This window comes from Diorhabda carinulata, chromosome X (assembly GCF_026250575.1).
Source record: "Diorhabda carinulata isolate Delta chromosome X, icDioCari1.1, whole genome shotgun sequence".
NCBI lineage: Eukaryota > Metazoa > Arthropoda > Insecta > Coleoptera > Chrysomelidae > Diorhabda > Diorhabda carinulata.
Window position 1 is genome coordinate 49225815 of NC_079472.1, and position 17754 is coordinate 49243568.

The following is a 17754-nucleotide window of genomic DNA, read 5'->3' on the forward strand; positions in this document are numbered from 1 at the left end:
CAGATCTCAAAGTATTCTCAATAGAACTTTTTCTTCTTAATTAATTTATGTACTAGCTTTTACCCGCGGCTTCGCTCGCATCGAATCCATTAAATAAGTATCAGAAATCATTATAATAGTAAAGAACGAAATCTGTAGCTATATTAGAACCTGAGATATAGATCTTTGATGTAGAAAAATTGCCAAAAACCTACAAAAATCCATAACTCCACATTGAATGTCCGCGCCTAGCTCCTCTCCAACTCAACCGATTTAAGTATTCAAAAACTCAAAAGAAAGAGGATGTTTCAGCGAGTATTATTAAACCAAAACGAAGTCTCTATCTTGAATAGAACCTGAGATATTGAGGATATAATGTGTGTATGTGAAAAACTCCCATAAGTAATGTACAGGGGGAAATCGAATTTGAGTATAACTTGAGAATGGTGAAAATTAGATGAAATCCGATGGTTGATAGCTGATCTGTGCATCAATACCTTTCATTGAAAAAAAAAATTAAGCAAATTGGTTGGGTAGAACGCCTGAACGGACTCGGAATGGAAATCATCAATAATATATAAGATTTGATACCGACCAATAACTATAATATAAGTGATAACTGCCTGCTATAAACTGTGTTTCCATTCATACATTTTATTCATTATATGTGCTTATATAAAGTTAAATAATTCTATACCTGTGTTAGATTAAACATGTGTACTCATTCTTTTTTTAAATATTCCAAGTAGTTACATTTTTTCTTAATTTTATGCTATTTTATTGCGAATTCCAACAACATGGTAATTGATGAAGTACTACCACTACTAATTACTTTCACACAGTTCTTTTTCCAGTTATGCATTGTTTAATGTTTGCAGTAAATATAAAGACCTGTGAAATTTGTATTCCAAATATAATTATCGTAATGGGTTTCTTCAAAAATATTAAATGCTATCCCTACTTATAGTTATAATGAATGATCCTGTACTGTAGAAAAACCGATATTTTCGACGTACCACTTAACATGCCAACTATGATAAGTCATCATCTGTGGTTAATTAACTGGGGTCGTAAAGTTTCCCAAATATTCACTCCCTATGGTTGATTTCAAAAGAGACATTTCTCTGTGTCGATTATGTATAATTCAAAGGGGGAAGACCGATGTCTCATTGTCTATTCTTAGGATAAGAACGTTTCTCTAGGCTTTTCATCAAATCTCAACCAACAATAGTAATAATTGCATATCTTTAGTACCTGTGTATTGATGATATTAATAAAATTTTTAAAAAATAATTTCTATCCGAGATATTTCATAACATTATTTTTACATTGATCATTCATACGATACACGGTATCCGCAAAACTGATGGCTGTTGTATTTTTATATCTGTAATAATACGCGGGTAGGAGAGACTCACCTTTTGATATTTAAAGAAAAAATGTCATTTTGTCTTTATTTTTTCATTAGTGACATAATAACTCCAGTTGCCCTGTCAGTATTTTATATATTAACCCTTTCAGGATCGTTGACAAGACGTTCCCGACACGAACAAAAATTGTCTGTGGGACCACTGTCGGCTATACACGACAGGGGTCAAATCTACTGCTGAAACATTGTCGATCATTTGCGACACCTTAAAAAAACAAAAAAACTCACCCAGGCCAGTGTCGGCTACGTCCCGTTCAGTATTGCTTGTCCCCTTGTCCCCTTGTCTGCATATTCCGACACCGTCGAGCATAGGCGACAACGGGCTGTCGGGCGATTTTATTCCCAGTTCGGAAAGCAGTTCATCGGAGTCTGAATTTTTAGAAATGTCTGATGGTAATACCGGTAATTCGAATGAAGAGCAGGAGCTGAATAATGTCATAAAAATAGATGAGGCCATGAATGTTGAAAATCTTGAAATAAAATGGACAAACTCTGAGTTCATACCGAAAATTTTTGCATTCGACAATTCTAATAGCGGGTTACAAAATCGTAATTTGAATAGTGAGAGTATCGAAGTAGATTTTTTTATGAGTCTTTTGTCTGAAGATATTATGAACGTTATTGCCATCGAGATAAATAGGTATGCTCTTTAGAAAGCTGCTCCTAAGTGGAAAAACGTGGACGTTTCCGAACTATTTGTATTTTTCGCTATGACCATGCTTATGACACGTACGAGAAAATTAAACATCAAGGAGTATTGGACCCAAGATATCTTACTCAGCACTCCGGTTTTTGGAAAAACTATGTCAAGAAACTAAAATTAAAATGTTTTTTTATTCCGTCGGATATAGCCGACACTGGGCCATATAGCACTGCAAAAAGTCCGGTCCCCCAGGCAAATTTCGTCAGTGACACGTCGGTCCCGAAAGGGTTAAGTACAACATGCGATACAGATACCGCGTTGGAATAAGGACTATCGATTTGTATTTGCTAAAGGAGACGAATTTATTCCAAACATGTTTAGCAAAAACGTTGCAAACGTAAATATTGGGTTTATTTTCTGCTGCACAAAGGGAATACCAATGGAACTTTTATTATATTCTAGAGGGATTTGAGGTACTACGAATATAAGTTTCTTAAATATCAACGTCATCTTTTGACTACTTTCTGAATAACTGGAAAATTACCACAAACTCCATTATAGCCGCAAACCAATACTGTCAAAAATATTCGCAAAATCGCGTGAGTGGTCTCTTTGGCTAGTAGAGTTATTGATATTGACACTCAGCGTCGAAGTTCAACATCCACAATAACATCGAAACAAAACATCGATGTTGAACATCGATAATTCAGCAGCGATGTTTCCAGATTTTCAATGATCGAGAATTTATAATATTAATATACTAGATTCACATATTCCTATGCTTCGTTCCTATCCCATGTATGTATCAAAACATATATTTATCATCACGTCACGTTATGAATTGATAAAATTTCAACTGTTGAAGCTAGACACGCTTCAGTAAACGCACTAATTCGAGATTGTACAATCAGTGTTGCCACAATTTAAAAGCTGAATGTAAAAATTGAACTAGAAAATGTACTAGATTGTACCAACTTCAAACAAATTTAATAAAATTATAGAAAGATGTATAAACATAAGTTTAAATTAATTTTTTTTTAAAATGTTATAGACTGTGTCAATTATTATTTTAAGAATGAAAAATTCAAATAAAGTTTACCAATAAAATTAGCAATGCAGTACAAAAATCTCACGATCTAAATATAAATCAACTTGGCTCTGCTTTCTAATTATTGTTACAATCTAGTACAATTTCTAGTTTATTTTATTAAACGAAAATATAAAATAACTTTATATTTGCGAACGCAGGGAAAATGTATTAGAAAAAAGGAAAAATGTACTAGCGTATAAAATACACTAAAATGTACTAAAATTGTACAATTGTACTAGCTCTGGCAACACTGTGTACAATTGGATTGTTTCGAAAACGCGCGGCGAATGAATACGATAGGTGGTGTCATGATTTAGACAGACCAGCATGCATGTGGAGCAACTACAACCGCTAGAACTTACGGAAGTATTGAATAAGACCATGATCTCGTGTTAGATGATCGACGTCTGAATATTAGGCAAATAGTTAAAGATAGTGGTCTCTCATAGTCCAAGATCCCAAGAGGGCTTTTGTAATGGATGAAACCTTAGGTTCTTAGTATTGTCTATGTACTTAAAATACCTGTGTGTGTTTATGGAGTTTATCACACTGTGTAGTATATAGAATACTTACTGTCGAATTAACAAATGGTACCAAGAATATTGACAGATCCAATTTTAACACAGTATAGACAAAATAAATAATATTTCCTGTAATATTAGTATGTATTGTGGGATACTGTAGAAATAAGAAATAATAAGAAAGTTTAAGAAAGGATAAAATAAAAATATATTAAACCATAAAATGCAGAGAATACAAAAATTTGAGAAAATACAAGTAAAAGTTATCGTACTAGATTGTAGAAATAACAGTCTCCAAAGTCTTTAGTCTGTACTTTATTTGAGCCACAATAACGAGATATTTAAATACTTTTTTCTTGAGTGTAGGGTGGGTTCCACTATTTTGTTTCCACCATCTTAAAAAGTGTGATATGAGAATATTTAAAAAAAAATATTATCATCTATTCGTGAACTTTTGAAAAGGTTGTTCGTCTAATATTTATTAATATATCATTATTATTATCATTATTATTCTGTTTGAAATATATTGTGATTTTTTGTTTGTAATTAATGGCAAAATTCTTGATTAAAAATAAAAACATATCTTCTGAAATGTTACTATCTATAATTCGAAAGATGTGCCAATTAAAATGAATTGGTGGGGCTCGGATACAGTATAGTTTTGAGTTGTGCAATTTAAGTGTCGATTTTTTCAGAATTTGTGAATGTTGAAACAATCTGTTACAAGAAGCCACTAATATTGTATCACGCTGTTTGCTTGAGAAATTGATCATTTTAAATTTTAGCTATTCTCGTGATTCAATCAACTAGCAGAATCATTTGTTATAAACAAGAAATAATCAAATAAATCAAGTTTTGAGTATATAATGAAATTATATATTTTATGGTGTAGTTCTCATATGGCTTTTCACTTTATTGGGTTTCTTTTCATGTCTTTAAATATGCAAAAAGTCATTTAAATAGATACGAAACGTGTTCAAAAGACCTAAAACGAATTAGGCGCTGGTAATTGATTCTTAAACCTAATTACCGCCTCTCGAGTGAACTCATTGGAGTGGCTATAGTTAAAGCGGAGAGTATCTGCCTCGCTGGAACTTCCGACTTGATTTTCATTCAACAGGTTCAACTTTGTTAACTCCGAGCCAGAGAAAATTATCTTTTCAGGCCAAGCAGCAGGAGATGGCTTTTTGCCGACAATTCAGAGACGTACCTATAGGTAGGTAACCTTTATAAACGGAGAACTGATTATGCCATCAAAGGAAAGAATCTTTTTTTGTGCTATGTTTTGGACCAACTAATACAGGTGTTATAAAAAAGAAGGTTTATAAATGTATACGGGGAAATTGAGCTGTCGGTTGCTAATATAACCGCATTAGTGAAAGTTTGTCGTGTTTGTCGTGTTTGTCGTGAACTTTAACAACAAAATTTATTTATACTCTTATTAATTCATATCTTTTCTATTCAACTGTATTTGTGATCGTCAAGTGAGAACGAGGAACAATTGAAAAATTGATCTAAGTTTTTTTCTTCGTGACGACAACGTACCGAGTTACTAGCAGGTCCATTCCTCTTGGTCAAATTCTTTTCGAATTGTTTGTCTTGGGGAAATATGCCTGCATCCATTACATTGACTGGTTATTTGATTTCCTTTCTTAGGTGACTTGAAAATAGTCTTCAAGAAATTGTTTCTTATACCATGGGAGATACATTAGTGCTGACATTACTCCATTCATTTTGTGATTTCAGATAAAAATATAAAAGTACAGGTTCTGACCTTTCGCGTCCAGAAATAATATCTGTTTCATCTGAAAAACAAGCTTTAGCAGCCATATGCAAATCAAACAGCTTTTCGTGTGATAAATCATTTCAGATCGTAAAAGATTCACACAATGACACTAACTTTTCGCTATTAACACAGGAGTCCTCTAGTGGAAGCAATCGATACATTATTTAAGGACTGCAAATTAACAATGTTTTTAATTAATATTGAGCAAATTATTAGTTATTAGCAGATATGACAGGGATAATTCAGCTCACGGCGGAACCCTAATTTCGTCCTCCCGTGAGGGCTTCTCGGCTGAAATTTACATATCAAATATTTAATAATAAAATTAATAAATATAGTAGAAAATACTTTTGAATTACAACAAAAGTATCGATTTATAGATAGATAATTTGTGTTTATAGAACTTCTCAATCAAATATTCATTCAATCATATTTTCGAGAACTTTCTAAATTCACTCGACGCTCTGCCTAAGAGAAAAAGATTTCTATGCGAAGATTTTAAAATTGACTTTACCAATGATTGTGCCATTCGAAAGTCTTTGGTCAATATTCATTACAGATAAATATTCACGTGGATTTACTAGCACGAATTACTAAAAGAAATTCCTCAATTCTAGATTATATAGTTTTCGACTTTCTATCCCATGATGTGAATCACTTAGTAATTAATTCAGTTTTTCTAACCATATAGCAGTGGAACAGTTTGTGCCGTATTTGTAATATCTTGTAAATCTCTTGAGAAAAAAACTTACTCAATTGGGGAAGATTTTTCCTAAACAAATCTTGGACCATCTCGATAAAACTATCAGGTGCTTCAGTACAGCATTACCTCTTTGCCCTCGTAAAACTAATCATCACAAATCATGGTCTACGAATGGAACACGTTCTTAATCCAAGAATATGAGATCACTCTTGTATATTGAAAAGTTCACAGACTATCCTCAGATACTCAGATAACTATAAATTATTGTCGAAAACTATCAAAGCTATTAAACACTATTGATCTTGACCCAGACGAACTTAATAATTATTATTTTGTGAACGTTAGTAAGCATATTAGCTCTAAAATATCTTCAAGTGGTGATGCTCTTTTTTATCTAAAGAATCTAAAAGAATCACTGACAGTCCCTTTCTTAGGCCTGCAGATAGATTTGAGCCAGTGCAAACCATACTCAGCATTCAAAACAAGATTTCCTGCGGCATTAATAGGTTATCAGCTAAGTTATTTTTATATTTTCTAGAAGTGATAATTAACGTTTTATGTTCTCTAATCAACGAATCCTCTGAAAATGGGCTTTTCCCTAGCTGTGTAAAGACAACTAAAATAGTTCTGCTGCACAAGGGCGGTGAAAAAAATAATACTATCGTACTATTGCATTGTTACCAATCTTATCGTAGATAATTGAAAGAGTAACGAAATTCTGATTAACAAACTAGAGTATTATGGCATTCGAAGTGTTCCTTTAAAATGGTTTGTATTCTACCTACCTGTAACCTGGAGTAGTTCAGATATACATTCTCTACATTCTACCATGGGTGAAGATCTGCCACGATAAATCGATCAGGTTTCTTGGTCTACATATAGATGATGTCCTTTTCAATGGTCTGTACATGTAGAGACTTCCTCTGCCTGTGCTGGCATTAAATCTGTATCTAAACAGTTCGATTCTCGTTCTGCTTTAACAACCTACCACTTGTTGTTCGAACCACATATCGAATCTATTTTCAAATTACCGAAAAGAGTTATTTGTTACATTTATGGTTTAAGTAGTAGAACGCATTGCGAATTCTATTTTAAAAAAATACAGAATTGCAACTCTCCCCGCTCTATTCATTTTCGAATCCGTTTGTTTGGTTCTCAAACACTTTCACTGAGAGACCCATTTATAGTTACCGTATTAGAAAAAAATTTGGACATTTACTTAACAATAAGCACCTATGAACTGTGGCAAATACATTTAATGAGATCCGGAGATTGACAAAGGATTTCTGCTTGAAAGACCTTATTATTCTTTGGCAGAATAAAAAATTTATGGAACTTAAATAGCACACAGTTTTCGTATTCTAGCTCAGCAGTCATAATTTTATACATGGAAATTCCAGGTATTTCTGTGAAAAGTTCACTAATCATAAACCTCCGTGTCTACCGGATCACTTGATAACTCGGCTAGCTAAGTCTGTAGTAGCCATAGCGACTTTCGGCATATAGGAATATCAGCAGTGCTGCATTATTTGATTTCAAGAAAACGACACTTAGCGGGAGCATCGCGCATACCCACTTTCCACCACGCAATTTACATTTGGAAACCAATGGAATGTAAAAAAAAGCCCTTATAGTTTTGGGTACTTTTTTTATTTTCGTTATGTCATACATAATAGAACAAAATACAGTATTATACATTTCGTTTCGTCAATTATATCGTTTACAATGGAATGAATTACAATATTATACAGTTCGTAGCGTTGGGATATGTAAAAAATACTCTATCGTTCTTTCTACATTATTTTCACTGCTTCTCACACTCGTAGAGTTAATTCCAGCTATAGCTAAAACGCATTTCATGTTATTTTAACGAAATCACATTCTCTCCTTTTCCATGACCCAACATTAATCTAGATGGCAACAGGTTCCTACATTTTATGGTTAGAGCTGCAATATAAATGGATTGTAGAATAGGAAGAGGCAGATGCGTAGTTGTAGAAAGAAGCGGCTTTTTAATTAAGAAGAATATGTGTAAATAATTTATTATTCAAATTTTCATTTTCAATCAAAACAAACTTCATATCGTTTTATGAAATATTCACTCGAGATACTACACATCCTTACGAGTATTTACTAATTTAACAGATGTCATTCATTACATAAAGGTTATTTCTAAATTTATGCAACATTATTAGAAAAATTGCCCGTATAAAATGATAATAATACTTCCCTCCTCGGATATAACACCCCTAGAAGGTGATGAGTAGTATTAAAAAACGAATACTTGTTCATACAGTCCCAATTTTGGTTTTTGAGAAAACCTATAATAATAATTGGGAAGAAATTTTAACAAAACCGATTCAGTATAAGACTTATCCAAACCATTATGACATTATGAGATCTCATATTAGTTTTACTATTACTCCTTATAACGATGCAGCGAACGAATTTCAAAGTCAAGGGGTATAGGAAGCTGATATAAATTATGTATCGTTATTATATACACTATTCATTAAACAATACCTCGTTCTAAATATATTGATAAACAGAGCTCACAAAATTCAGTTCAGAAATTTATAGAATTATTTTTTTCACACCACAAACTACGTCTATGGTCTGAAATCTGAAGTAAATTCATGAATGTTAGAATAAAAGATGAAAACGTAGGAGGAATAAGAGAATTGTAAATATAACTTACAGATGGATTTTAGGTTTTATTATGTGTTGGAAATAGGAATTCCATCTAATCAAAGTAACTTGGTAACATCTCTTATTTGATTCGATCTACAGTTAAAACTATTGCTTCAAGGGTGTGTTCAGGTTCAAAACACGGAGAAGGGGCAGGTATTCTAGTTGTGATATGTCAACCTAGAGAAGGAAAACCCCAAAATATAAGAAAAAAATATACACATCTGCAACTAATATCATTTTTTTCTTTGATTCGAAGAAATCTGCTTCAATCCAGTTCTCATTTCTCCATTACTTTCTTCACTTTGCTTCTTTGTGAGATTGCGTGCTTTGTGGAAATCTAACGGCTGACTGACTTAAATTCGTCTACCATTCATACTGATTATTCGCCTTCCTTCCAACCTGATAACCCAACTTAACCTACCTAATTTTGTTACGTTTCATCACTTTATAACCATATGATATTATATATATATATATATATATATATATATATATATATATATGCGAACCTACAACGTCTCTAAACCTTTCAAAAAAAAATGTTTCTTCTTGCTCTGCAAACCAGACCTCCACTGCTTTTATTACCTCCTCGTTGGTAGAAAACTTACGACCTGTTAAACTTTTTTTCAGTTGAGGAAAGAGATGATAGTCGGACGGAGCCAAATCTGGTGAATAAGGAGGGTGTTCTAGTAATTCAAACACTAAATCACGAATTTTTTGCATGGCAATATGAGATTTGGGTGCAGAGGCGTTGTCCTGTAAATACAAAACAAATTGAAGAAAAAAGATGCGGAAAGCTATCCAATTTTTTCCCGTAGAGTGGTCAGTAATGTCGAATAGTAATCTCCAGTTATTGTTCTACCCTTATGTAAAAAATCAATCATGATTACTCCATAGCAATCCCAAAAAATTGAAGCAAGAACTTTTCAAGCAGATTTTTGGACACGAAACTTCTTAGGTCTTGGAAAACCAGTGTGTCGCCATTCGGTTTAAGACGTCTACATCGTTTTCAAATCGAGCACATATCGAACGCAATTCTTCTACCCTTGTACGCTTTTGATCAACGTTCAAAGATTCGGGGATCCATTTTGCAGAAATTTTTTTCATGTTCAAATTGTTGTGAACTATATGATGAACGCGTTCGTATGAAATATTCAGTACTTCAGATATCCGTTGTAGCTCAAATTTACCTCTTTTGAAGCTCGAAGTCCAACTTTTAACGGTCGCATACAATGGACATTGATTACCAAGGGTCATGAGCGTAAATCTGCTTACCTCTTTTAAATACAGGTACTTGTTGATGGCTCGATACTCCAATTTTTCGATTTTCTCAATTTCGGTGGACAAATTTTTTCTTTTAATTTATTGCGTAATTCTGGTTTACTTTTTTGACGTCAAACTTTACACTAACACTTCTAATAAGTTATTGTTCGTTGCTATGGTAACGCAATATTGTTTATGCATGGAACTGGTCTAGGCTAACTAAATATCGTAGACATTTGAAAATGGTTGCCAGAATTAGAAAGTAGTCAGACAATGAGGAAATATTGCATCAATATATACATTACAGGAGCTATGACCCGTATTTTTTAAACCTAATTATTTGCTTTGAAAACATAGCATTAATGTTTCTTTGGTTTTAATTTTGAAAAAAATTCGGTGTATTATATTATCAGTCGAATTAGATTTCGTTGAATGGTCATGATCATTAAATGTAAATATTGAGATAAAGTTATACTGAATTTGGATATTTTCGGGTTTTAAGTATATATCAAATAATTTTGTTGGTATCATTATATAACAATTATTCATTTATTTTTTTGAGTTATATTAATATTGATCCACATCTTGTATATTTGTTAACTGCTTTGTTTGAAACCTTGATACTAACATATACTGACTTTCTACAATATATTATTGTAGCGTATTATTATTATAATAAATTTTAAAATAACCCACTGATTTACCCTATAGTCAAAAATTATGGAAGCCATAGATAAGCTTCCAATCATTCTCAATGTGGTTCAAATTGAAACAAATGGAAGTTTATCAATATTATCACTAGACTTTCCAGAATAAATGGGGGAAATTTAAAAATATATTTAAAAATATATATATACTAAAGACATTTCAGATTACTATTAGTTAACCAGTTTTGTAAGAGAGTTTCTACTTAAGTTTTGAGATAGACAAACAAAAATATTTATAATTGGATATGACTCTATAACTTTTCAAAATATTCTCAATTAATATCAATAACTTTTGCATGCGTTTGAACCAATTTCATCTCGATTGAGGTACCTCCAAAACATTTGATTAAATTGAATTAAACGCATCAATCGCTTTTTAGGTGTAGAGAAACGTTGACCTCGCAAATTATTTTTTAACTGCGGGAGTAAAAATAAATCATTGAAGTCCAAACAAAGACTGTACGGTGAAGTATGAGCACGATTGAATTCGGAAAACCAACGAAATACTGTGGCTCAAGATGGTGCTTCATCGCCAAAAGTCGAAGCGAGTTGATCAGCACACTGCTGTTGGTTTAATCCACGTCGAAAGTAATAGAAAATCATCACACGATTTAATTCCATGTTTTTACCAAGATGAATGTTTCAAGTCTCTGCAAACAACTCAAATTGCACTCGTTTGACAACACGTTCTGAGTACGTTCACTTTAAAAATGTCAAACTCTATGATGGCAATGTCAGATTTAACATCAGTGCTGCCATATCTCAAAACATAAATAGCATCCCTCGTATAAAATTTCACTATAAAAATATATTACAAAAAACACTACGAATTATTAATTCTGGAAATCAAATTGATTTATCTTCACCCTGTATGATTTGGGACGACTTTCTAGTATTATAAAGCATTTAATCTTGCCTAGAGAACTTTCGACCTTATTTCTAAGCCCTGAAGACTTTAAGGGATTTTATCCTTTTAAGCAACGGAAAACGGAGATTTGAAGAGGACAGGAGGAGCCTTTGGAATTTCTCTTTGTATGATTTTGTTCATTTATTACTTGACAAGTATTTAAACTTGAATTTCAAAAAGCGTAACGTTTGTGGAAATAAATCAATTGGAAAAGCTGGGTTCGTCTTTTATACTATTTTCAGAGAAAATGTTCATACATTCAAGAAATTATATTTGAATTAATGTCTATCATCAAATTTATTGAAATATTTCTATTCTACTAACCATTTTATGATTGCACGCATTTCTTCAAAATCGATAATAAAATATTTAATAAATTATATCATACAAATTATCTAAATCCAACCTATTAGTGAAAATCTTCAAGACACATTAGTATTTTGTTTAAAGTGATGAATAACGGTTTGGTCAATATAAATATTTTTTGTTTATCCAAAATCGTCTGATATTACAACATCACATTTATGTTGACCTGGATTGAATTTTTACTGAAGGTGGGCCTATGTCTGTGTCTTATCTCGTCCTAAACAAGTTTGATTGTGAGAGCATGGTGTGACCAGATCTCGATTCAATAAGAACGTGTTTTTGAGAATAAATCTGGATGTCATTGAATGATTTCTCCCGCAGTTTGAATTCTAGCTATTAGATCTTGTTTAGATTCGATGATTGTTTCGTACACTAAGGACTTCATATAGCCCCATATAAAAAATCCAACCATTGGGTCAACCCCGACCAATTCATTTTTTCCAAATCGTCTGTTTAAGTATTTTCTTGCCGCTGCAGCAAAATGAACAGATGCCCCATCGTGTTGAAACCACATGTGTTGTCTAATATTTAACGGTACATTCTCCAACAACTCATTAATTGATTAATTGAAATATTTCAATTTGAATATTGAATTTTGAATTCTATGATATTAAAAATTTTTACAAGCTTTAATACTATCAATACATAAGTATTGATAAAGCTCGAAAAATATATTGAAGTTAGTCCACTTTGGTGTTTCCTTGCCACGTTCCCAATAAAAAACTACTCATAATATATATATATATATATATATATATATATATATATATATATTATATATATTGTCTACTTATCAATAATCAATTTTTTAAAACAGTATACGAGGTTTGTCAAAAAATTTGAATTTAGTGCAAGAGTAAAGTATCTTTATTTTTTACAATTCAGAAAAATGTTATAAAGTAAAGTTGTTTTCAATTAAAAGTTATATTCAAATATGCAATTATAGCCATTTATTATGAAAATTCAGGTTTTGTGATTATTCACTAATCATTTCGTATTGATAACTCTCGCTGGATACAATTCATTTCTCTTACCTGTTAAAAATATGATAAACTTTCTATTTCTTAGTGTTTTTGAACAACCTTGTAATTTACATACGCAATGAATGCATAATAATTATTTATTGTAAAAATAGAAAAATCCATACAAAGAATATTTATTAAACAGAAACAAACATAATTAAATTTTAATTCAATGTCCCACAACTTGGACATAATATCCACCTTTTCTTTGTAAACATTTAATTGTTCTTGTGTCAAATTCTTGTATTACATTCCGTATCATATTTGGGGTAATTTTTTGGCTTTCTTCAGAAATAATCCTCTCCAAATGGTCTAAATCATCGAATTGTCTTCGCTGATAAACCTGCTGTTTTAAGTAACCCCATAAAAAGTCAAGGGGAGTCAAATCAGCAGACCTAGGAGGTCAAAAAATATCTGAATACCTGTGAATCACCTTCCCATTAAACATATTTTCAAGGAGTACTCTAAAATTTAATGTACTATGGATGGAATCACCGTCTTATTGAAACCAAATTGTTATATGTTCTTGTAACGGAAGGTCGTGCAAAAAATCACTTACTTCATTTTCTAATAATTGTAAGTACTGTGCGGTATTTGAGAAATGTCGAAAAAGAAATCCAACTAATTTATTTTTCTACACACCACAACATACGTTCGTTTTAAAAGAATATTACTTCCGAGTTTTTATTACAAAGTTTGAATTAATGTTAAACCACCAGCGACAATTTTGTGATGAGACGGTTCCGTTTAAAGAAAATGTTGCTTCATCGAAAAATACTATTAGTTCTTGTGAAAAACGGGTCTTCATCCAACATTCCTTGGATCAGAGCGAAGAATTCAAAACGAATATCGTAATTCCTTGGTAGTAACGTGTGTACAAATTGCGGTTTGTATGCACGATATTTGTTACCTTTCAAAATATTTGCCACTGTATCTCTACTTACTGAAGTAGTTTGGATTTTAGAGGCTCTTTTTGGGTCTTCTACGACAGAAAGCATCACTTCAAATTCAGTGTCTTCATTCGCAACCAGTTTTCAGCGTTTATTCTTAAATTTATCATCTATACTTTCACTAGCCTTAAATTTATTCAAAATTTTTGTAATGTAAAAATATTTGCGGCTTCTCTGTGTTTTGTAATTATCTCCAACAATTAAAACAAGTTCTATTTTTTCTTCACGATTTAGTAAATTTTTATTGTAATGTTATAAACAACATACTTTACTCTTGATCGAAATTCAGATTTTTTGACTAACCTCGTATACTAGTTTAAAAAATTGATATCTGATGGTTGCATTTTAACTTTTGCACTATGCAGAACTTTTTATCAAGAATAACTTTTTTTTCATAAAACTACTAATAAAAAAGTTAGAATTATTATTTATTTATCCTATTTGTATAATATATAATGATTCTTAACAACTAATACTTCGCGACGAAAATGCGATTGAGAAATTGACATCAAGAACAATTCAACATAAAGATTCCCGCGAGTTTATTTTGTCGTGATGTACCTCTTCCAATAATCATCCTATTTTTTGCAGAGGTTCTTAATGACGCTATCTTTGACGAGGACCATGATGAAATGGTTGTAGTAAAAGACATCGAAATGTTTTCTATGTGCGAACACCACTTGGTGCCTTTCTATGGTAAGGTCTCCATTGGATACTTGCCTTGCGGAAAAATTCTGGGACTTAGTAAATTAGCTAGAATCGTTGAAATTTATTCCAGAAGGTTGCAAGTTCAAGAGAGATTAACTAAACAAATAGCTGTAGCTGTAACCAAAGCTGTTCAGCCTGCGGGTGTAGCTGTAATAGTGGAAGGAACGTAAGTATAAACATTAAGATCAGGAGCTTTTTCTCATTATAATTCGGAATAGTGAAGATCTCTCAAAATTTAGTGTAACAAATACTATTTGTTGTATCACGTCAGATTTTTGAAATAATCAATAAAAAAGTTACAATTCAATCTGATATTAAGATTATGTAAAAATACAAGAAAATTTTCCAATTATATCATTTGGAATTCCTCTTATTATATATCACTGAACTTATCATTTTTATCCTCTTCAGAAAAATTATTTTTCAGAGGTAGTTTTCCAATTACGGAAGTATTGCGCGACGGTCCACAGATTAGTTTTTGATTCACCTGACAATAACACTTCGTATGAATCAAGAACTTATATTTTACGTTGTTATTGGCAACACATCCGCGAGCTAAGTTTTTTTCGATGCTCGACGGTGCGAGACGTACTTAAAATACTTAATGCTGTACATTACGCCGAATTGCACGCTCGGGTGCTGTAAGTTTGTGAACTACCAGTTTCGCTACGATGATTATTTTGATAATTACCGTCATGTTTCTAATACCATCTGTTAAACTTTTATATAACTTTTTTAAAAGTTTATTGTTGCATCAACTATAAATATTATTAGCGACATGTCAGTTCACAATTTGTGATACAATTGAGTTTTTTAGATATTTGATTAAGTTTGCAGTATTAGAATTGTTGTAGAGAAATTATATTCTTTGGGAAGTTGTTACTTGGTTCTCCGTTTTTTTACTGTTTTGATTTTCATTACAAGATTGTCACTTTGGTGTGCTCTAGTCATCTAACTATCGATTTTTATTTGGTAAGGTGTACAATTAAAACTGTTTTTCCTTGGTTGAACGGATGGTTTTATAAATTTTAATATCGACTGCAATTTGTTCCACTCACTTTGCAACTTTTATTTTGATTATCCCTTTATAGACATTTGCTATCATTTCAGTTCATACCCAATTGAATTCTTCGGAGTTGGAGGGATGATTCTCCGGTGAGGCAGTAAAGGCTTTCAATCGGTGTTGTTCGAAATGCATATATGTAATACTTTTTTATGGACATTTTTATGGGAAAAAACGTATCTACGTTACGGTGCCGACTGCATTCATTTTCTCTCTCTTTCGAGACATTTTATCCATACTGCGCATGCTTAAAAAATCTCAAAATATAAGTAGTGGGAAAATAATAACTAAGTGAAGCGCTCGGAAGAGAGAGAACGATTCAATGTTTGTTTCACTTAGTCGGAACACATTCCACTTATAGAAACTATATAGATTTATCAGACACGTAGAATCTGCGCCCCATTTATGGATGGCATGTTTTTAATAAATTAAGGCCGTTTTGGCAGACTTTCTTGATGTGATTAATATGCTGTTTCTACATAAGTTTTTTATCGAAGATAATGCCCAGAAACTTGATACTTTCCACTATTTCCAAACTTTGACCTTTTAAGGTTAGTACGTGCTTTTCTTGTGTGTATTTTCTGAAGAAGTTGATACACTTGGTTTTGGTTTCTGAAAATTTGAATCCGTTGTTGTTAGACTAGTTGCTTAATTTGTCTAGTGCAGTTTGTACATACGTTTAAGTAGTAGTCATTTTTTTACCTTTTGCAAATGTATCAGATCATCAGCGTACACTCTTCCTTTAACTTCGGAGAGCATATGTCGAGGATATCGTGATTTTTGTGATTTTTTCACAAAAGTTTTTTTTTATATTATTACTTGAGAGTATCTTTTACATAAATCTGACAGATAGATTACTGAAGATATGCACTTCAAATTTAATAAGCTCGACGATAATGAAAAAGAAATTATCAACATTGTCGATACAGTTAGTATTAATGAAGTATTAACAGGTAAATAGAATTTGTTTACTCTTCTGTCACATTCACCCTAGTATTTATAATAACTATTTTAAATCTGTTGCTAACTTCTCTGATGTCTTTAGTCTCTTGATCAAATGCAGTAATAAGAGACGAGCAAGGTGGTTCTCCAGTAGTTTTATGAAAATTTTTGTTTTTAATTGCAAAATTTTTTTTCCAATTTTCCTACTTATTTGTTGAGATTCTATCAAAGGCATTACTAGTTTTTCATTCTGATAATTAAATTCCCGTGTCAACTCCTTCCAATCTTTAACTTTTTCCTCCCAAGTCACCGCATCGTTTTTGTATTTCTTAAAAAAATTAACCAACACTATTACCTCATCGTCAGAGAACTTTTATATGATCTTTCTTATGTTCTGTTCATTTTTGTTTAGAAAACTTTATTAAAAAATTAAAATTTGAAACCAATATAAGCGGATTGTTTTTTTCTTGGAAAAGTTTGGTTATATTTCCACTCGAGTGACAACTAACAAAAAAATGTGGAATCAGCTGTGACCTGTAAAATAGAGCACATTTGTCATTTCTTGGCTTAAAATAGAGTTTAATCCATATTTTAAACGTTAATTTAATCTCCAGTTTTACCTTTAGTTGCAAAACTGTGCTTGGCACCTGCTCCAGTTAACCAAATACAAGTTTTTTATCAAACTTCGATTTTCGTAGATTCTTCGAGAGTGACACAATCAGTTCATAGCTTTTCTAACCTGTCTATGCCAATTAAATCCAACTCTTATATTTGATTTTTATAGCACGCTCTTTCTTTTGCCTTCAAATAGAGTTCTATTTCAGCAATGACTTCCTCATTTGAGAAGATTTGGAGAAAACGGCGCCGGCGGTTGAGGAGGCAATTCCAAGTTAGATTAATTGAATTTAATCCTCTTTGTCTCGTGATTCATTTATATTCAGTACAAAACTTACGACCGCAGTAAAAATCGATGTAATTTTTAAT

At 32.0% G+C, this 17754-nt stretch overlaps 1 protein-coding gene and 1 long non-coding RNA gene across 2 annotated transcripts in view; one reads left to right on the plus strand and one right to left on the minus strand.

Annotated features, from left to right (window-relative positions):
- The window catches only part of LOC130902493 (GTP cyclohydrolase 1), a 49825-nt gene that overhangs the window by 27606 nt on the left and 4465 nt on the right, over positions 1-17754 (plus strand). Inside the window, exon 3 of the mRNA XM_057814683.1 lies at positions 14649-14931. Coding sequence (XP_057670666.1) covers positions 14649-14931 — 283 coding nt within the window. The remainder of the gene's footprint in view (positions 1-14648; positions 14932-17754) is intronic.
- The window catches only part of LOC130902494 (uncharacterized), a 32504-nt gene continuing 22550 nt past the window's right edge, over positions 7801-17754 (minus strand). Inside the window, exon 4 of the long non-coding RNA XR_009060403.1 lies at positions 7801-8098. This is a non-coding gene — a long non-coding RNA (uncharacterized LOC130902494). The remainder of the gene's footprint in view (positions 8099-17754) is intronic.